The sequence below is a fragment of the Caretta caretta genome, chromosome 19, assembly GCF_965140235.1.
Source record: "Caretta caretta isolate rCarCar2 chromosome 19, rCarCar1.hap1, whole genome shotgun sequence".
NCBI classification, from domain to species: Eukaryota; Metazoa; Chordata; order Testudines; family Cheloniidae; genus Caretta; species Caretta caretta.
The window spans coordinates 12,949,955-12,972,696 of NC_134224.1; the positions used below are offsets into that span (position 1 = coordinate 12,949,955).

Here is a 22,742-nt window from a genome sequence, read left to right on the forward strand (position 1 = left end):
TCAATATTAGATAAATCACCTCTGTCTGAAAATGTTTTAAGCTGACAATGTCCCTTTATAGGGACTCAAGTGAAACATTTTCTTCCTTAGGTTATGAAAACTGAGGCTCATATTTCACTCAACTTGACCAATGAAAACAGGTTTGTCAGTTTCACTATAATTCTCTTCTCTATACAATGCCACCATTCCAAGCAATGCAAGGAAGTGTTTCAATCTGAACAAGTTATTTCCACTGGATTTTAAAATAAGTGTTCAGGAAGACATTTCTTCTAATGGTCTTGGGGTTTTCTGAACCCAGAACTTATATTTTGGGGCTAAATTGTTGCATGTTCCTTTATATTGATTCTTTTTTTATTGTAAAGAGGCTAATCACGGCATAATTTCATTTAAACCACCACTAAATGTCATCAAGCAAAAATAGTCTTTATTCAAATTTCATGGAAACAGGGATCACTGTACTTTGCAAGACGGGGAAAAATAAAATAAAAAAATTTAATATAAAACAAGGATATTGTCACAATACCAGAATATGGAACTCTACTTTTTATTCCCCTATGGGTTACTGCAGGTATCTATTTTCTTGACTGCGCTATTCACAACTCTGTAAATCCAAAAATATGAAACCAAAAGTAGTATGAAACTTAAGACTTAGCACTTTCACTAAATGGCATACATCAAAGGGCATCAGTTCAAGGGCAAAAATAGCTGAAGTCACCATACCTACCTATAAGTCATCATTCCAACCTTATAAACCCATCAAAGTACACTGCTCCCTCTCTGTAAGGCTGTTCTTGGAAAACAAGGCGATTTTGGTGTTCTCGTGAGGATTGTGTTATAAAGGGGACCTTTCTACAAGTCAGTAAATGAGCTGCATAGCCTTGATCTAGAAGGCATTGCAGAAAGGGAGCCCTGTACTGAACGATTACAGACACACCATTAGGGTAGTTAAAAATGTACAGCATTGACATGTGTTCTACTTCAATCACTTGTGCTACAACTACCAAACATGTACAAAAGACTTTTCATATAGTTTCAAGTGTGGTTGCAGCAAGTTTAGGACCTCGAACGAGATCTTGATCTAGATCGGGATGGTGATTTAGAGGCAGACCTAGATCTAGACTTGGACCGGGACCTAGTTTTTGAAATTGACTTTGATCGGGAGCGAGATTCTGATTTGACATTTGGTTTGGATTTAGAATTTGACCTAGATCTGGACCGAGATTCATGACTTTTGTCCATTTCCTCACCCTCATTTTTTACCTCCTTTCTGTCAGATTCTGGTTTTAGATGCTCCTTTTCCTTGGACTCTGATCTGGATCTGGATCTAGACCTGGACCGCTCCTGGTCTTCCCTCTTTTTCTTCTTGTTGCTAGATTTGCTGTCTCGCTTGCTGCGCCTTTTGCTTTTCTCACTCTTGCTGTGGCTCCTGCTCCTACTTCTGCTGTCATCCCTACTCCTCTTCCTTCCTTTCCTTTTGTCCTTACTCTTACTACGACTCCTGCTCCTACTCTCCTCTCTGCTCTTGCTCCTGCTCCTAGCCTTGATCTTTTCCCTCTCTTTACTCCTACTTTTCTCCTTACTCCTACTCCTCCTCCTCACGCTCTCCTTCTCTTCCTCCACTCTCTCCTTGCTTCCACTCCTGCTCCTACTTTTACTCTTACTCTTTTCCTTGCTGGGGCTCCTGCTCTTTGCTTTTGCGTCGTCGTTGTTCTGGACAGCATCCTCCGCTTTGTCTTTACTTTTGCTCTGGGTTTTCTCTGCACTCCTGCTGCGGCTCCTACTTTTATCGTTTTTGCTTGGACTCCGGCTTTTTTCCTTTTGGCCTCTACTACGGCTCTTGCTTCGACTACGGCTCTTGCTTCTGGAACGGGACCCAGACCTGAAAATGCACAAGTGGATGGTGACATATCAAACTTGAGCATGGCGTGGCTCTCATTTGCTATTAAATTTTGGTAAACAATAAAGCAACGCCTATGCTGCAGCGTTAGGTCGATGCCTCTTACACGTCCCCAGGATCTCCCCCATAAAAGTATACCTGGATCTTGATCTACTCTTGGAATGGCTGCTTTTGCTACTGCCACTACGGCTCCTGCTCTTACGAGAGTGTCTGCTTCGAGAGCGAGACCTGAAACAAAAGGAATTGGCATTAAGTCATTCCAAGGCCAAGGAAAGAGAAACACCTCTGATCCTGATTCAATAAAAACCCATGTGACTAAAGAAGAGTGAGAGCACATCAGTAACATTCTCTCCACTTCGAGACAGAATAATCCCAAAGCATTTTACAGACTATAGATGGGGACTCTAGAAATGCCTATAAATCACCACAGCACAACATCTTATTTCTCATTCCTATATCCTGGAAATGCTGCCACTTCTGGAGTTGAACAGGGCTGCCAGTCTGAAGCAGAAGCACAATGGGTTGCAGGTGGGGGAGCTAGGTCTTTCCAAATGAGCTCAGGTGCCTGGGTCTAACAGTGTTTCCTCTTCCACCTAAGCAGAGATTTTTCCCAAAAAGCAGAACATATTTTTTCCGGGAGTAAAAACTTAAAGTTTTGCCTGTAAATTTAAGGGTCTGGGTATCTTACAAAATCCAACACTACTAACCTACAGAGAGTTGAACATGAGGATTTTCCTTTCTGCTGAAGCCCTTTTCTTGTGCCATATTGCACACACCACATAAAAAGAGAACCTCTACAGAAGAGCAGGAGGCGTCTCCCAAAAGAGAAATGGTACAGTGGGAAATTTATGAACTTTCAAAGGGTAGAAGGAGTTTTACGGACACTTCTGTATGTTTACTTCTGCCGCTTATCACGTCCTTTCACGCTGTGGTAAAGGGCACACAGTTTAGGCAAGAACCCGACAACACTGCAGTACTTGCGCAGCGTGTAGCTCAGTGGAGCTAGTCAGTGATTGGCACTCCTAGGTATTATGGTAAAACAAATATCAGGTACTAAAGTGTCCATCACAGAGCACATCATCCGAAGAGCGGTGAACCAATTTTCCGCATTTATTTCCAACTGATTTGGGCTGTCACCAAAAACTCCGTTTCCTGGGGACCCAGCGTACCTCTAAGCATCCATGGGTTGGCACTGGCTATTCAATTAGACTGTAAGAGCCACAGCTGTATTATGGACAAACATACCTCGAATGGCTTCGGCTTCTGGAATAGGAGCGGCGCCGTCTGGATCCAGGCCTGTCTTCCACTAACCTAATCTTTCTGCCATTCACTTCTGTCCCATCCAGCTTTTCAAGGGCTCTTTTCATATCCGAATAGGATTTGAACTCAATCACACCTTCATTTTTTCTCCCTTTGTGTGCGTCTGCATATGTCACTTCGCCTGCCTGACGCATATAATCCTGGGAGGAAAGGACAAAAACATTGCCTTTGAATCCAGAGATTTAGGGTTTCACGCTGGTTCTGTTTATTCCCCCTCACTACTCATTTAATCTTTTCTTTAAAATGCAGAAAGCAGCATTGGTTGACTTGCCTGAGGCAAAGGGGGGCAGGGGGGAGAGGGAGAACAGCTCACTTTTGCACCCTCTTAGTCCTAATGATTATCACAGGTTCCTGTAATTGTGCTCAACAGCCCACACAAGATAAACACAACCAATCAGCAAGGACCCACTGATGTTAGTGAGAATTTTATCCAAAAAGGATTTTTGCAGAAACAGGTCCAGATTTCTGAACATGACAAGTAAAGACACTGCAGCAGTAATTTTGAGGCAAGTTATTATTTGAAAGGGGTAAGCTCGATGCAGTAAAATATGCTCTGGATTGAAGCAGGTTTCTTCTCACTGAGGTGATTTAAAAACGTAAGATTTGCACTCTGATTTTTTACCTTTTACCTTCAAGTTTAAGAAGCCGTGTTTTTAAAAAAGGGAACCGGTAAATGGTGACTGAAGCCCTATAACAAAACAGGGGCAGCACAAGCAGACAGTGCATGCTTCCTTCACCCTACTGACTAGCTAGTGTACTTCAGACTTGTCCTGGAGGCCCCATTTTCCAGCTCATTCACTCCCTGGCCTCCCTTCTTAGACTGCTCAATGTGGTGATGGGTTTTGTGATGTGCACATTTGTTTACCAGGACCACACAGATTCTGTCCTACCCCAAACAGCCTGTCAGATGGTGCTGACTTTCAGTCAGCACTGATTCAGGCTCCAGTACCAACCGCATGTAGAGGTCAGTATCATTTTCAGTTCTTGAGTTGCCAGACTCCTGTCTTGAGATGCTTTAGTGCTAACTTCCCCCACACAAACCTGAATCCAGCACAGGATTACTCCATGACATGCTCCAATTGCTTCCGGTATTAAAAAAATATATTTTGAAGATAAGCTACTGGTGGTTTAAAGTGTTCTCAACAACATAAAATGCTATTTAAACCAGACCTACATGACAGGTTTGTAGTAAGTTACAGTTTTCACAGAATAAGCAGTTGACGATATGCTTTATATCTGAACTATGAACTAATTCAGCTTGAAAACACCCCTGTGATGTAGATCAGTATTATCTGAATTTTACCAACAGAAAAACTAAGGCAAAGGAGTTCAGTGATTTGCTCAAGGGTGCAGAGGGTGTCCAAGGCAGAGCCAGGATTAGCATTCCTGGCTCCCACTCAGATCCAAATATCAGACCTTTGATCCACTTGCAAATTTTCAGCAAGTGAGAACATGTATTCTTGGTAACTCCAGGAGAAAAGCGCAAAATAAAGAGTCACCCAAAGAACAAGCAAATGCTTTTAAACCACCCATAGCTGGGATGACGGCTGATCGGTATCATAAGAATGCTCTTTATAAAAAATTTAACCTCTTACACAACAGAGGGCACAGGGTAATCAAGCAGCTACAGGACAATATTTTACACACTCCCCCACCCCATAATCACTACATGTGCTGTGGCCTATAGTTAGAATTACCCAAGTTTTTCTATTACAAAGTCATTTTCAGCTCCTTACAATTTTTGAGAAATTTTACCTTTTTGACTGAAATTTTGTATGATTGCTCTCAGACTGGAAGAGAATTTTTCTGAAAGTTTCCTCAAACACGGGTGAGTTGTTTTCATGTGAAAACATGTAGTCTTTTGGCTAAAGTTGGAAACTTTTTTCACACAACACCAGCACCTCAGAAGTTGATGAAGGAAACTTCAAATTTGATAGGACTCAATTCCTAGGTCTGATGAAAGTCTGATTTGACTTGGCAGAGTTTTAAAGGCAAGTTTGTTTGTTTTAATCTTTACGTATGTGCACAAGCTTATGTTAAATGAGAATACTACTGTTCTCCCAAAAGTCCATTTACAACATGCATATATGTAAATGAAGTGGAAGTCTCATGATTCCATATAATGACATATAGCTTTTGAATATGTGTATTTGTATATGTGTACTACTTCAAACATGTATTCTCAAGTGTGGGTGGGTATGAGAATGAATTTACACTTACTAAAATGAGAGAATAGAGCTTCTGCAGTAGTCAAATATTTCCAGTGCACAGGATATGATTGGAGCTGTTCTAAATAGAGTGTTCCCTCACAACAAGCAATGCTTAGTTGGTGCAATGGCCACAGGATCACACAAAATTTTCTTGGTTTAACGATCACCATGTCATTTATGCCCTTTCTGATCTTCAACCTCAGGCAGAGTAAAGAAAAGGGCCCCCTACCTTCAAATCTTGCCAACTGCAACGGCTTGACAGATTTTCCACGATCAATCTGTACTCTGTACGGGTGGGAGGACCGTACTTATCTCTTCCGCTTCTTCTATAACCATATCCACCTTTAGGAGGTGACAAGCAGATAGCAATACTTCAGCTAGGGAGGTGGAGTGACTTAGTCTACACCCCACATAAATAAACTATTCTGCCCAATATGTCAGCAAATACATTTAATCTTTGCCCCACCCTCTAGACTAAGCTAGAGTCTCCTTGATTAAAACATAAAATTAGAGATAAAAAACATTAAAAAATATAACTACAATACTAGCCCATAAATACAAGGATGTATAATTATAATTACAGTTACATTTAACATGCAATTAAATTTAAGTTATTACAAAAAATTTTTTGAAACAAGAAACCAAATCACTAAAGCCAGTTTACTAATGTTACTTACATTGATTAAAGGTTTTCTGAATATCTGATATGAATATAGATTTTCAGGCACCTATTTCAGTTTAATCTCATCTGTCTCTAACCCTTGGGATCCTCACCACCCAGGTCTAATGGGAAAAGGTTGCGGTCGTCACATGGCTTCCTTTTTTGGTCAGCCAAGGGCCACAAAGGTCAAAGCCACTCATGGAAAGGTAACCCAAGGTCAGCAAATGGAACAGGCAGTCATCTTAGCCTCAAAGGACTCTTTTAATTAAAACATTGAGGTCTTTGTTAAGTCTATGTTAAACAATCACATTACAAACAAACAAATACTTAGAAAATAAACAAACAAATTAATAATAATGGTACAAGAAATTGTGTTCATACATTTATTAATCAGTTAATTAAGTAAATTAAAATATCATACAATTAGCAAATTGATATTCAAATATTTAAATACATTAACAGTTACAAAAACAAATTATTCAAACTTCATATCATGACTGTCTTTTTTTAAAAAATTACGTTTTTTTTTTTTAAGTGAAATATCTTAATTAAAAAAAAGTCACCGAGATACAAATGCATTTTAGTGCTTACTGCGTCCAGAACCATAACTGCTGTCACGTCGTGGGCCCCTGGCATGTTCAACGATAACTCGCTCCCCACAAAGGTCTTTACCATTTAGCTCATAAACAGCATCATCTGCATCACGCAGATCGTCAAACTCAACAAAGCCGTACCTAGGAGGAGACAAAAGTAACTTAGGCAAAGCTGCACAGCCCAGGATACGGATATTCACCAAGAGCAATTCGTATCACATATGCACTTTCACTGCCCATGGAGCCTGGCCACATAAGGCAGCACCAGACTTTTAATGACCATCAGTAGCCAACTCTCGAGGACTAAAGGCAGGGAGATTTTGACCAAAGGTCCCAGGCCACAGAACAAACATGCTCCCCAATTTGTTGGCCTACAAAGCATGGTGCTACACTTCTCTTTCATCATTTACTACAGTAAAGCTAGAGCAGTCTGGCCGTTCTGGTGAACATGACTGGTTTACTACGAGACCTGGGTTCCATTCTTGGTTCTGTCATAGGCTTTGCTAGAAGTTAGGTAATCTCATGCTATCTCAGTTTCCTCGAACTTTGAACCAGAGGTATTCACCCACATCAGTGTTTGCAAATGGCTTGAGCTCCTGAAATAGAAGGTGCTACAAGACAGTAAAGTATTAAGGCATGTCAAGAAAGGGAGTTATTCAGGGAGGTTGGGTAATGTTCCTCTCCACTGGGGACAGTACTGAGGTGTCTGAGTAATGCGAGTAGATGTTATGGCAATGGGGTTGGACGTATAGTTCATTAGGATTTTCAAGTTAGCCTTCTACCAAAGAGCTTCCCATAAAGTCACCACTCAAACCGCTCTATCAAGCCACCTAGAAATTAACATTTGATATGAATGAAACACATGAATATGTTATGTATGGGTCCAGTCCTGCAAGTGCTGGGTGTGTGGAAATCCCAAGTCCTGAAACTGGGAGCTGTGTGCAGAGTGGCTGCAGAATTGGCCCTACGGTGTTTTGTTAGTCGTAAGACCGACCTTTAGATAGAGTCTCCAACAAAACCGTCCACAAAAAACACCCATGCAAAATTCCACTGAGGTTCAGAGGCTACGTACAGTAATAGTAGCCAGTGTAAATCAGGTTGCAATCACGGCCTTAGCTTGTGCTTCAAAGAAAAACTGCACCAGCTTTGCTCAGGGCTCTGGATACACACATGGGGAGACAGGAGGGGGAAGATGCCAATTAGGAAGTGAATCTTAAAACTAAGACTTTAATTTGAGCAGGCATTTCTGAGCACACTGTTTTTTGTTAGTTGCTGCAAGACAGCAACACTCTAGGAGCGGCAGAGAAGACTGGAAACCACTTGCTTCCCTGATTTAAAGATGCACCGAAAAGCTAATGTCAACATTTTCAAAAGTGAGTGCTGAGACTCAGGAATCTAAATCTATAAATGGTCCAATCTACAGAAGTCAATGAAAAGGATAAGCTACAAAGTAGCTAATAGAAAAGGAGTACTTGTGGCACCTTAGAGACTAACCAATTTATTTGAGCATGAGCTTTCATGAGCTACATCCGATGAAGTGAGCTGTAGCTCACGAAAGCTCATGCTCAAATAAATTGGTTAGTCTCTAAGGTGCCACAAGTACTCCTTTTCTTTTTGCGAATACAGACTAACACGGCTGTTACTCTGAAAGTAGCTAATCTCTATCACTCACATTTGAGAATAGTGGCTGTAGGTTTTTTTTAAAAAACAGTTATACTGATCTCAACAAACTTCATAAAAGGAAGGTGAATATCATAATTGGACATGGTTGAAAATTTTGAAATTAAAAACGGATACTTTTTTGTGGGTGTTTTTTTTAAACGAGAGTTTTCCTTTTTTTTTTGTTTTGCCACCCATAACCAGAACCCCGTTTTACATATGGGAAACTGAGGCACAGATAACTGAGGTGACATGCCTACGGCCGCAGAGCAACAATGTTGGGAAAAGAACTCAGATCTCCTGACCCTCAAAGTAGTAATGGCATTGAACTGTTATATAAACACAGATATTTTACAACAAAATACAGGTAAACCCCCATTATCCAAATGGCTGGGGGGAACATACCAGAAATTACAAACAATCTAGGTTCAGATAATAAGAGATCACCTATATTTGAAATCCATTCCCCCTTTACTTACCTTCCAAGACCCAAGTTCAGGCTTCAGAGTCTCCCCTGCAATAGCTGATGGCATCACAGCCCCGTACAGCAGTACAGGGAGCCCCGTTTCAGCTGGCTGCAACATCTCTGGCTGCTGTAGGGCAAACAGAATCCTGAACTAAGGTCTGAGCAGGCAAGTAAAGGAGGAAATGGTTTTTATACATCTGGGTTTCAAATGTAAACATACGTAAATTTAAGTGTACACAAATTCTGATCTCTTAGCTTGGGTAGTTTAGTTTATAAACATTTTCATTTCCTCCTTTAATACCCATTTAACACTAGAAGATCCTTACTATGCAAATGTGAAACATTTTGATTAAATATTTAACATGAAAATTCGTGTCTGGCCAAGTTTCATCGTAGTTGCTTTTTCATGCAAATAAATGCTGGCCTCAGAAGAGGGGCAACATGTGCTGAATTGTGGCTTGGAGCTGGCCCTTGGAACTGTTTAATCACAGCAGTAAATAAATCTGTGAAATTTTGTCATTACCCCACTCCTCTTCTGTTTGCACAAATAAAGCAATATCCCCTTACATTGATACAGGAACTCAATTGCTTTGTAACACTATATTAATAGTTACTCCAACCCTTGATTAGGTGTCTCCCTAGGTGCCAGTAATACCATACAAAGTTTTTGACACAAGAAATTAATTTTTTTTACTGAAACTTCAAGAGTGGGGTGGGGAATTTCAGGGTTGCGGAACAGGATTATGTGAATATGGTCCTAATACCAGCTCAACAAACCTACTCTTTCTAAAAGCGTCAAGGGTACTTTTCATGATGAGTACTCAAATCATTCACACCAAAATAGGGGACCCTCAGCAGCACAGCAAAATCTAACACCAGGTTTGAGCACTGGTTTAGGACTGCCTGGAGAATGCAGTATCTACGGAGTCACTGACACCACCTTCTACAGAACCTGAATTTTCCTTGAAGTTTTCCCACATAAGATATGATCAGGACAAGTCCTGCTTAGTGGGATGTGATAGGTACCATGTTACACCTTCTCTCCTCCTTCCCCCCACCCCCAAAAGAATGCTTTAATATTTGTCCCATACCCCCCAATAAAAACAGTATGTAACATGCAAACAACCCTAGAATAAACAGGTATTCACGTGATGGATAAGGGGTGGGGGGAAAAATGAGTAATACAAATAGATTTTCTGGAGAAAACTTTCAAGGGTTTATTTATAAACGGTAAGCAAAGTTTTATAAAATCAATGAGGGGTGATAGTTGTTTTTAAAGAACATTAAAATCATCTCACGCAACCCAGACATACAGAGGTAATACTGAGCCACCTCCCTTAAAATATATGTATATCACACCACATGGTTTAAATACCATGAACTAAGAATCCCTCGAAGCATAGTTTCACACCACAAGAAACGACAACTGCTGACACAGCCCTAACTATAGCAATTGAATCTGCTGTTATATGGTGGTAGTGCAAGGAAATCTTTTAAATATCTACTGTTACTGCTTTGTATGTGCCATAAAGCTACCTACTAAAAGCCTCAATACCATTTACTCCAGACTGTGTGAAGCAGCATCATTTTACTCTCCATCTATCAAAAACAGAAAAAAAAACTGCAAAAGCACGCACCCCTATTGCTAACCAATTTCAACAGATTAAACCACCTGAAGGAGCTTTTTATTAAAGCTGAAGACAAATGGGATTTTTTTTAACCCGTTTAGGGTCCCAAATCCTAACAGGAAATTCGCTCCATTTATTCTGCCATTCCTCCATCTATATGATGCTTTGGGGCCATTGGATTCATACCAGTTGCACCCACATACTCCTCTCCATACACCAATGTACTGAAAGACAATTTCTGAGACACAGGAGGTGCCAACAAGTTCTCCTGGTGCTTGTGAATGGACAGCTCTGGAGCCCTTGACAGACCGAGATCTAGTAGAGATCTAAAAATCACATACTTCAGACGGAACCTGAAAATGGTCACTCTCCCCACCGCCAGTTTATGCTAGAACTTCATTGACTTCAATGGAGTTGCATGGGGCTACATCAGGACTCAACTGGGATTGTGGTCTCCTGTGGCTTAATTAGTTACTGCAAACTTATACTGCAGACAAGGTTGCTTAGCATTTCATTTGACTCTAATGAGATTCTAAATAGAATAAGAAAACGTAGGTACAGTATTGTCTTTCTTCTTTTCAGCCAAACCACGGTTTCAGTTTGAATGCTTCCCAAATCTGGACTTTGAGAATTCCCTAAACTTCTTCTCATAGGCACAGCCTGAGCAAACACCTGTAGCAGAAACAGGTTAACCTGAGCAAAGTGCTGTGTTAAGTATTACTTGCTCTGATGGCAGCACTTAACTAGCACAGGTGAGATCAGGTAAAATATTAGTATTCTTGCCCATGGCCGGAAATACTCTAATTATATCTGTTGAGATTTTCTTGCAGTTATTTTCTACATGTGGTGACATGAGGTAATTCAATTAATTCAACTGGTAGGAAAGCTCTTCCAAGGAATTACAAGGGTTCTGTGAGATGATGGATCATGAAATTGCTCTTAAATGCTGCTTACAGTAGCAACCTAGCTTTCTACAAGGACTTTTTTTTTTAATTACAGTATCCATTTGACAGCAAGTGCTAGTTAAGTTTCCATTATTTCATTTGTACTTCTGCCTAACTCAGACACCAGGGCTTGGTTTCTGCCTAAAGGTGAAATATTTTTTCTCCTACATATTTTCTAAAAAAAAAGTACTGTTTTTGAATTATGAGTAGTGGGGAAGGGAAAGAGGGAACAGGAGAGACTTTTCCTGCTGACAGATGAGACACTTATAAATGGCTGAACTTTGAAATAAACTTGAAAATGTCATGCAAACAGCTGCCGAAGAGAAAGTCAAGCAGTAAATTTGAAGGAGATGGGACATTTTAAAATTTAAACATCTGAAAATTACACACTGAATATATGTCCATTATGAAGTATACCTCGATATATTTTATGTGGTTAAATGTCTTAAGAGGTACAGAATGTGTACTGAAGCCAAGTTAGTTATTGTAGGAAGGTTACTTTTGCATTCACAATTTTAAATGCAATTTAATCAATGAATTAACAAGTGTTTTATATTCCAGATATATTGAGCTAGAGATACAGGTATGAAATGAGTTCCTGGTTAAAGTATTTGTTGTGTAAAGTCTTCCGTTCTCTGAGCGGAAAAATGCTGTTCCTTTAAGTTTAGGTGGGTAGTCTGATCAGCCCTCCGTATAAAGACAGACTTGGCCTTCATTTTACACAAAGCCAAAACGAGACCCCCAGATTGAAGGAAGGAGCCGAAACTCAGCTCAGGCACCTCTCTTGGACCAGCAAAAGACTTTGCAGATTTCAAACACTCCTGCTCATCTTCTAGCTTTGACTGGACACTAACCACAAATTGTTCAAGAGCGTTTTACACAAGAGATCTCAAGTATGGTGATGGGAAGAGCAAATGGTACCATTTAGTTCAATTTTGTTTCATGTCTGTTGTTGAAAATGAAGGGAAAATGGCTAAATCTGCCTATTACTGGAAGTTAAGTGAACTGATCTTCTGGAAACAAATCTCAAGGTGACTGTTGGCCCATGGAGTATAAGAATTTGTAATGATTTCAGCTAATAAGGAACGTATTTAATTGCCATTAAGACATCCTTGCAGCTGGATAAAAAGTAATGAATTGGACACACTGGGACTATGATTATAGGAAAGACTTCAGCTGATATTTACTGTTACCAAAGCTTCTTAGAGACAATCCTCCTTTTCTTAGAGAGTCTGAATAAATAGGACTTGGTCCTTTAAACAAGTAAGCCAATTTCCAATCAAATTTGGCCCAAAGGTTAGGTTTTGTTTTTAAAGACCGTTTTTACTGAACCTATAAGCAATAAATGAAATGGGAGAATATTTACAAATATTTACAGTATATACACACACTGCACTATACTGCTAGCATAGGAGAATATGAAAGTCAGAGACTAATCTATTTTTGGCCAAGCTGAGCTAAATACAAATAGTAGAGAGACAGCATAAATGGTGAAAAATAATAAGATTCCTGGCTCCTACTTGGGCTTTTTCATCTGCAGATCTTGAGGCATTTCACAAAGGTGGAGGAACTCTATGGGGTGGGGGACTTTGTCTTTGTCCTTTTCTGAAATGTGCCTAGTAAACGATCAGTAAACAACCCCATTTTTCAAGTGAAACGGAGGTACAGAGACTGACTTACCAAAGGTAATAGCAAACCAGTGCCAGAGCCAGAAATGGAACCCATATTTCCCCAACACCTACTCTTGCACCAGACCACAGTTTCTAGAAGTAATAGTTAAGGAAGTTAGTTTGTTCAAGTCATTGTAGGACCATTGAATCCATGTATATGGTAAACGCCAAAGAAGGGACTTCTTTACCAGCCTCTAGGAGCTTCTGAAATAAGTGAGAAATGTGCCATTGAATTTGTTGGTTGTTTATATAACAGGGCCATGATCCTAACTCTGTGCTACCATGCATGTTCCCTACTAACCTGTGACATACTGAAAGCCAGGCAGGTGCCCCAACTCCCCCAAACCTTCCAACAAACAGCCTTACACTAAGAGTTGAAATGATAGCAGTGGCCTAGAGAGCCTTTGGGGATTCTGATAACAGCTGGCCATGGGGGCATAGGAAACTACGACTGGTTTCAGAGAGTTGCAGAAAATTGGGAAGGGGAACAATTTAAAAACAGTTTTAAGAGACAGGGCTCAATTCCCATCATTACTATCATTAACTTGTAGCACTTGTGACCAATATTGCAAGTTCCTTCAATGTCCTAGAAAAAACTTACTGAATTAACTATTTTTGGTGTGCAATATAATAGATGCATGTATGTATTATTTGGGCCAGGATTGCATGTAACCTCTCTGGGGCGGCAATGTGATGTGAACCCTGGGAAAGGTTATAAACTTAAAAGGACTGTATTGAACAATGTGCCAGACAAAAATCGACGTTTGGGACAAACAGTGTCAAGTGGTTTGCCACCAGGGTATTTTCTAGCACAGGGGTGGGCAAACTACGGCCCACGAGCCGCATCCGATGCGTCAGCTGTTTTAATCTGGCCCTTGAGCTCCCACTAGGGAGAGGGGTCTGGGGCTTGCCCCACTCTGGTGCTCCAGCTGGGGAGCAGGGTCGGGGGCCACCCTGTGCAGCTCCCAGAAGCAGCAGCATGTTCCCCTTCCTGCTCCTACACATAGGGGCAGCCAGGACCCTCCGTTCCACATGCTGCCCCCGCCCCAAGCACAGACCCCCACAGCTCCCATTGGCCGGGAACAATGGGAGCTGCAGGACAGTGCCTATGGACAGGGCAACGTGCAACAGAGCCGCCTGGCTGTGCCCCCGCGTAGGAGCCAGAGAAGGGACATGCTGCTGCTTCTGGGATCCGCTTGAGGTAAGTGCTGCCTAGAGCCTGCACCCCTGAGCCACCCCTTGCCCCAGACCTGATCCCCCCTTCCACCCTCCAAACCCCTCAGTACCAGCCAGGAGTACCCTCCTGCACCCCATATCCCCAGCCCCTGCACCCCCAGCCGGAGCCCTCACCTCCCCCTGCCCCGAACTCCTCATTTCTGGCTCTACCCAAGAGCCTGCACTGCGAGCCAGAGTCCTCACCCCGACCCCAATTTCATGAGCATTCATGGCCCGCCATACAATTTCCATACCCAGATGTGGCCCATGGGCCAAAAAGTTTGCCCACCCCTGCTCTAGCAGGAGGTGAATGCAAATTCCCCACCTCCTGGTTATGCAAAAACCCAGCCTTGGGAAGCTACGCTCTGAGGAGAGGACCGTTCTCTGCTGATCACCTGTTCCCAGAGTCTCAAGATCAAATGCCAAAGCCGTATAAAGGAAAGACTATCCTATGGGTGGGTGTGCTAGTTCTGGTTCTGAATCTGAGAGTTATGAACTTGTAACCTCAGGGAAAACCCAGCAGGTGACTTTGAAGGACTGACATCTACCAGAGAGAAAGGCCGAGGCTGGGGTGACCTCTGGTCAGCTTTTTGACATGCATGTAGGTTTATTTATTTATTTAAGTGTTTTCTCTGTTATGCTCTCAACTTCAAAATAAATACACTTGCTTAAAATGATCTGTGTGGTAACCTGTGTCTGCTGGCAATTACAGCTGTTCATAGCCTTCAGAGAGAAAGCAAAGTACAAACTGCTGGCCTGTGTAGACAGTTTGGCTTGCTGGGGACATCACAGTGTAAGCAGGGAACTATGCAGCCTGGAAAAACCCTAGTCACAAGGGAGACGAACGTGGGTCTCAACCCAAGAGATGTGATGGCTGAGGAACTGGTGACTTAGAGTGGATGCTTTCGAGGGACCATAAGTGGGAAATACAGGTGCAGTTGCCACCACCTGTGACAGCACTGACTATAATCAACAGCTCTTGGCATTTTTCCTTCAGGCACCAATGCTGGTGCACATGCACTAGGGAAAAGGCTCCGTGATTACCCCCACCTCTCGCGTTTGAGTTAAGAACATGCACATTAACCCTGCGATCCTAATTCTCTGGGTTAGGTTCATGCTGTTATTTTGAGTAATTGCTACATCTCAGCAAATGCAGCTGACTGGTGAGCTGCAATAACTCTGTTATTCTCTGGCCACTCCTTAGGATGAAATTCCCAGAAGCCTGTCGCAAGGCCTTGAGTGTTACATACATGTTAAGAATTTAAGCTGGGAATTGGGCTTTGTGCGGGCCCCTGACGGTAGAATGGATTTCACCCTCTAGCAGAGACTCCTAGCTATGTCAAGCTACATGTGCTGCTAACATATATGGGCACGGGGACAGAGTTACAGATGTCTAAGGTTCTTCCAACAGTGGATGGCAAATTAAAGTGTTCTTGTAAAAGTGCATCTTTACTCCCGATTTCCTGATTTCAGAATCTTGTCTTTGAAGTGTTAGTTCAGTTACGGTATAGAATATGTCTCACACTGAACACCTAACTGTGCCTATGAAGTGTTCCTGATTTTTTTTAAAAAGATCTTTTTATTAAATGTTAGACTGTACCTGTGGATTTGTCACTAACTATATTGTTATACATTCCGTGCACACTTAGATAGCTACACTGCATAACACATCAGTGGTCTAATGCAGGACATTAACTATGCTTATTTTATTGGATACCTAGGTACGTGCATTATAGCACCAAGAATCCCCAGTCAGGATAGCGGTTCTATTGGGCTAGGTGCTGAGCCCATCTCACACCACAAAGCTTAAAATCTAACTGAGGCAAGATGCAAAAAGTCGTGGTAACTGGAAGGGAAGAGGGGAGGGAACCAGTAACAAGAACATGTTTACAGTGATGTCTCCAACTTATGAACTCCAAAGGGACTGGTACCAACAACTGGAGGGAGAAGAGAGGTACTAAGCAGGAACCAGGATAGATGCTAATAACTAAGCTGTCCATGAACTCCATGTGATCTGGGCTGGTAGGGGCCATGACACTTGTCAAAGGCATTGGCATATAAAGTTTAAAGGAACTATAAGTACTGAATTCAGCCATGATACGGTAGTTCCCACATACTCTATGATGTACATCCTACCTCCAGCCTAAGGCAATGCATTCCTGTTTTTGTGGAGTTCACAAATTGTGTTTGACCTTCTGAAAACATTAAGAACTGCACTGATACAAGCTACTGGTATCACTGTGAAAACCAGTGACATTTCCAAACTGGTCCATGGAACACTGGCTGGGGTTACAGAAAACCAGGTAGGTTCATGATGCTGGTTCTCCTTGTTTACTGCTGCTATAAATGCCTAGCCTCTTCAGTGGAAAACATACCACTTTATATTTTGTCCCATTACTTATCCAAAAGTTAAATGGGATAAAGAGCCTCTTACTTCTAGGTCACTGGTTCAAAGTACAGTGCACATTTGTAATCATTACCATCTTACAGCTGTTTGGTCTGTGTAGTAGAGGGTTTCAGTCCAGTTCCCACCAGGCAGGCTCTAACTGGCCCTCTCGTTGGCTGCTTCTGCAGAAAAGGTGAGGACTGAATGGGAACGGAAACAACTCCCCTCACACCTTGGGACGGACTGCTCCACCGCGGCCCCAGGTTGTTCTGTGTTCAGAGCTGTCAGTCTGGCACCCTTCACCAGCGATAAATTGAACTAGAAGCAAGTGTTAATAGTTTCAACCCTCTATACGGAGGTAATCAGTTCTGCACACAACTTTCTAAGTTTCAGAATTCTTTAGGAAAAAATATTTATAGCCATCCAAACATCAAGAACCACTAAACCTGACCATCTTTTCGAAATTGGCATCTGTGCCAGAGACACAGAACATCCAAATCTTCCTGGTTATAACTCCTAGTTAACGTTCTTATGAAAAGATTAGCATAACCAAGATTTTACCCAATAATGAAACACTCAACTACATGCTCCACAGAAATAATGCCATAATCTAATCTACTAAGCAGCCAAAGACAAACTCCCTTAAAGTTGGCCTGCAAAAGGAGAAAAAACTGGGCCTGTTTTGCTACTTTATCAGGGATGAAGGCAACCTGCAAAGGTTTTTTCTGCTTGCCTTCTTACATGAAAGCTTCAGGTCCTGTCTGAACATGGAAACTGACTGGAGAACTAGTAAAACAATATAACCAGAACCAAGGGTACAACAGTGAACTATTAACATGAGAAGAGATTTTTTAGAATGTTTGAAATTTCACATGTATTTAACTTTAGTGACTAGTTACCACTTTGGAAAAAGTAAGTTTCTGTTAAGTTTTAAATATCTTGCTCATTCAATTGAAGTGTTAGAGTTCAAAAGAAATACCCCTGAGAAATCCCAGAATGCTTCCAACAAGCTGAGGAAGAACAAACCGGACACTCCATCTATTTCTAATGTAAAAAACAAGCAGAAACACACCTCCGAGGCCTTCATATTAATAAAGCAGAAAAGAAGGGCACCAGCAGAATTTTCTGTAAATCACTTGCAGGTCAACTTAAATTTTTCTTACCATCTAGATCAATGTAAATACCATTTAGTGGCATCCAATATATTTGACTGATTTTTAAAGTTAATGGGTGCTGAGCACCTTTATTTATGTGCCTAAATAAGGATTTAGGAACTTACCTCTAGGCACCCAAGTTTGACACTTTTGGCTTTGATCTCTGTGCCTCAGTTACCCATCCGTTTAGCGAGATATAATACTTCTTTACCTTGCAGGGATATTGTGAGGATAAATACATAAATATTCGGGAGATGCTCAGATGGAGGGCAGATAAGCACCTACATAGAAGCTTTTTTCTTAAAAAATTATTAGATTTCAAGTTGGTGTCCCTGTAAGTGAAAGTGTCCAACTCTTAGAATTATTATTGCTTGCCTTTAGCAAGTTTTTAAAAGATAAAAGCAAGCTGAAATGCCCAATTTTCCAGGCATCTTGTTCATGCACTTCTGACATGCATGGTTCCAGCTGCCATCAGTACAACACTGGCTAAGAACAAGGTGAAGAGGGAGTGGAATCTAGGTGCTGGAATTAAAATGGAAACGTTCAGTATGAACTAGGTTTTCACTCCCTTCCCCTTTTCAGGTAAATGCTGCTTTAACTACTTAAATTATAAACTCTAATCATCATTAGTGGTGATCAAGATCCAACTCAGCTTTTTTGGACTTTCTGATAATATTGCACTCCAGTTCCATTTTCTGCCAATGCATTTAATCTTAGCTTCACCAACTGCTAAAATACTGAATAGCTAATCTCCTGCAGGCTAAGCAGTTAAGATAACCAGCAACTTTCTAGAAGAAACTGACAGAATCTCATAAGTCACCCACTGTGCAGTAATTTTTAATCATTTGCTAAGCGCTGCTAAAAATAAGTTTTGGAGAAAGGATCAAAGGGCAAACAAAGTGGACTGTAAAGTACCCTCACAAAAACTCAATGCAAGATTATGCTGGGTATAAAGACATTACACCTGATATTTTTTTTTTAAAGTAGATTTTTGTCAATCTGCCATTTTAAATTCAAGCCAAGTTAACTACAGCTTGTTGAAAGATTTCAAAACAGATGTTGAAATTAAAAGGATATTTTTTTAAGGAGAAATTGTTAAATTACTCCTAGAAATATACATAGGACTGAGCCACCTAACTATTTGAAGAGATCAATTTAATTATAGCAATAGCAGGTGCCACAGTCAATGGTGACTTCCATCTTCCTATTTTATATCCCGCATAGTTTTAATTATCCATAGCTTTCTTAAATTCCTTTTGTAGTGAAGATCTCCACATGTTCTCCAGAATGGCTTTTTTCTTGAAAATGGAGCAAACTAGATTCATCCACTGTTTTGAGTTTTAAAAACATTCTCTTCCCCTGTGCCCATGTGTTCAAATGATAATGTATAAATTTCTTTAAAATGTTGAAATACACAAATTTCAGACTTGGGACCACATTACAAATGGGTCCCGTGGGCAGCCTCTTGCACCCACAAAGAGTCTCAGTGAGCACGGGGAGTTGTACAGGTCCAATTGCAGTATTGGGACCATGCATTTATATAATTCTCAGTGAAGCAGAAAAATGAGCAGGATAAAAGCTGGTTGCATCGTTTAATGACCACGCTAATCTAGCAAATTTGACAGATGCTAGTTAAATTTTACAGACATTTTTCTATTTTGGGGCAACTTCAGTTAAGAGATTCAACTAATCAGCAGTTCTCTCCCAGGGAAATTTAATGCAAAAAACTAGCATTTGTGCATCACTGAGGTTGATAAATCAGGCATGCAGGACAGTCAGAAAATTCCAAACTTTAAGGTTTCTACTTTCTCAGTGATCATACTGCATCTTGCACATATGTAGTACTCTCTAATCCTGTTTTCCTAGTTGCATATAAATCTTAATATCTGATTTAATCTTGTTCTTAACTCTCAAATCTGGGTGCATTTCTTCAGATTACTCCGATTTTGAATCTCCTGATTCTGAATCTAACAATTTTAATAAACTATAAAAAGATGCCCAAGAAAGCCCTGGAAGTTTAAATCTTCTTAACAGACTGGGCTGAGAAGCAATGGTAGTGAATTTTGCATGTGTTTCTACCCTAACTTGCATGGCCACAGAAAGAAAAGGTAGGTTCAGTGTCCAGGGCCAATTCAATCCTTAGGCCCTTATAAGGTTTTGAAGACAAGTTTTAAGCAAGCTTAAGCCCCACTTTGCTATTTAGGAAAATAGTATTAGCATCTTCCTATCAAAAGTTGTGCTTCTGAACAGTTCTCTAGAAGATCATAGAATCATAGAATCTCAGGGTTGGAAGGGACCCCTGAAGGTCATCTAGTCCAACCCCCTGCTCGAAGCAGGACCAATTCCCAGTTAAATCACCCTAACACGGATGCTAACACGGATCCCAATCTTACTCATCCTAAGTGAAATCAATAGGAAATGTGGAAGCACAAAGAATGCAGGCTAAGGACTACAATCTCCAACACAAGTAGAGCGAAGGTCCAGAGGCCAATTATTATGGTGAGGTTTGTAATGTAGATTGCCTGCTAGCTAGGAATCAGAATGAAGCCTCCAGTTTATTACATTGAAGCCAGAGATTCTTAAACTATTGTCTATGGATTGATCACTGGTGGTCTGGAGCATTTGCTGCTGGTCCATAGGCCAGTTTGGTGCTTGCTTTCCTAGTTTCAAGTAGCTAATCACATTAAGATAAATATTGAATATTTTCCCAAATAAGCAATTGTAGTTGCCACAGGGATGTTACTATGGATGTGAAGTAGGTGGGGAGTTGATCCATGAAATGCTATTAGGACACAGTCCACATTATGAGAAAACTTGAAAATCTCTGGCCTAGGCCTACCTACCATATGATACTAACTTGCAGTCATTTGTAGCAGAAGCCACATGGCACAGCAGTAATCTAGAGGGAAAGATTCTGTATCTAAATATCAGTCCACTATTAGGTTCCTAATGTGTCTAGACAACAAACAGTAAGTTCTTAGAGGAGCACCAACTTGAAATCCAGGCAACTTCAGAGAATGAACTGTAGGTACTACAATTGTCTGGTTCCGTAACCTATTTTTGTAGTTAAACATCCTCCTATTTTAAGAAGTGTTCCTTTCTGTCTGTTTGTATGGAGTTTTCACACAGCAACAGCACAACTCTCTATACAGGGCATACAGAGTGCTTTCAAGTGTACACAGTAGAACTGGAAAACAGAACGTTCAAATCTTTCAGTAACAGTAATCTTTAGTATTACCTGGTGCAATAAATAGCAGGTAAAAGACAGACATGTGGGTTTTTTAAAGGCTGTGCCTTCAGTCACCTTTTAAACCTGTTATGGGCCAAACCACCAATAAGACCATAGAGTATTAAATCTTGAGGACTCCTTTTAGCTCAAAAACTAACTTTAAGAGGCTCCTCATCCCCACTCCCAAAGGAAGCCCTAGCTAACTGTATACTCTACACTCCAGGCAGGCTTTTCATGTCACCTACTTATAATCTTGCTTGGGAAGTAAAAACTTCAAGACTCATTTAACTAAGTTCCAGAATCTAAACCACCGATTCTGCCCACATTAGGATTCCAAGCTTGGATAGATGGCAAAGCAATAGCAGGATGTAAAGGATCCCGCTGTGGCAAGATGTCAGTTGCCAGAACTGCACATATAATCATGAGCCATACTAGGACTACTGCCTGGATCAGTAGTGACCTTCCCCCACCACACCATTTCCCCCATCTACTAATCCACAGTGATCACAGCCTTTAAGTGGGATCGATGCATAAAGGAAATATTGCCTCCATCATCAAAGGCTGTTGGCCTCTAACCCAGACATCAGTTAGGAAAGGTGAGGGGAAGAGGTTTGTGAACAGGACTGCCAGGCTGTGACAGCCTCAGCAAGGGAGATTTCTAGGCACAAGGCCCCCCTCTAAGGGAAATGCTCTGCTGGACCCCTCTCTACACAGCCCGTTGCAGCCACGTTTAGCGCTACTACTAGATGTGGGGGGAAAGGAGGAAGAATGTGGAGGGTATGACTTGCCTGCGGGTCACAGGAAGCCTGGGGCTAAGCTACTGAGAGACCCCACAGGCAGAGACCCCAGGAGTCCTGGCCCCAGACCCGTGCCCCGGCCACGAGGCCAGGCCGTTGGGCAGAGAACCCAGGAGTCCTGGCTCCCCCCGCCCATGCTGTGCCGCGTGGGGCCAGACTCACAAGTAGCGAGCCAACCCCCTCACCCCCACCTGTCGGCGCCTGCGCACACAGGGCCCGGCCCGGCCCGGCTGCGCTCAGCGCGCGGGCCGGCAGGGGGCCGGCAGGAGGCCGGAGGCGCGGGCCAGGGCCGGCTCGGCTCTCGCCCGCCGGGCCCCCCACGCTGCGCTGCCCGGCCCGGGCCCGCCGCTCACCCGTTTTTGAGATCCACCTCGAGGATCTTGCCGTAGCCCTTGAAGAAGCGCTCGACGTCCCGCTCCCGGGCCTGGTAGCTGAGGCGGCCGATGTAGACCCGCGGCATCTCCCCGCCTCGCACCCTCACCGCGACCGGCGGCGGCTGACTCAGCGCGCGGGGGGGCAAGAGGGGGCAGCGGGCGGCGGCGGCGTTACGCGCACGGAGGGGGCGGGGCGGGGCGCCGCTCGCACGTCACCCACGTCGGCGCCGCGCGGGGAGGGGCGGGGTGACGTCACATCCAGCCGCTTCCCCGCCGCTCGGAGCCGCGCCTGCTGCTCTTCTTAAAGGGGCCGCTACATGGAACGGGACCGAGCCTCCCTGCCTAGGGTGGCGCTCGCTCAGCCACGTCTCTGCCCCTGCCAGGGCGCTGCCACGGTCATGGGCAGCAGGCAGTATGGTCACGTGGCACCCTGGGCGCCATGGCGGTGGGTGGTGAGGTGGTACACTGGGTGCTGCAGTGAAGGATGGGTAACATGGCACACGGGGCACCCCAGTGAAGGATGGGTGACGTGGCACACT

At 42.4% G+C, this 22,742-nt stretch overlaps 1 protein-coding gene across 1 annotated transcript; it reads right to left on the reverse strand.

Moving 5' to 3' along the window:
- Positions 1–407: 407 nt before the first annotated feature.
- SRSF4 (serine and arginine rich splicing factor 4) lies at positions 408–22,403 on the reverse strand. The gene is made up of 6 exons (XM_048825813.2): positions 22,183–22,403; positions 6,680–6,822; positions 5,657–5,769; positions 3,143–3,357; positions 2,036–2,125; positions 408–1,879 (listed from the first exon to the last, which is right to left on the reverse strand). Exons 1-6 carry the CDS (start codon positions 22,287–22,289, stop codon positions 1,054–1,056), a joined length of 1,494 nt encoding a protein of 497 aa, XP_048681770.2. The 5' UTR covers positions 22,290–22,403; the 3' UTR covers positions 408–1,053.
- Positions 22,404–22,742: the final 339 nt, after the last annotated feature.

Bases quoted from the DNA above. Each gene is read 5' to 3' on its own strand.
- SRSF4 (XM_048825813.2), bottom strand. From the start codon at position 22,289: ATGCCGCGGGTCTACATCGGCCGCCTCAGCTACCAGGCCCGGGAGCGG. The intron at 5,770-6,679 runs GTAAGCACTAAA...CACCTCCTAAAG, and splicing joins CAGTTATGGTTCTGGACGCA to GTGGATATGGTTATAGAAGA. The intron at 3,358-5,656 runs GTAGGGGGCCCT...CTTTCCTCCCAG, and splicing joins GCAGTTGGCAAGATTTGAAG to GATTATATGCGTCAGGCAGG.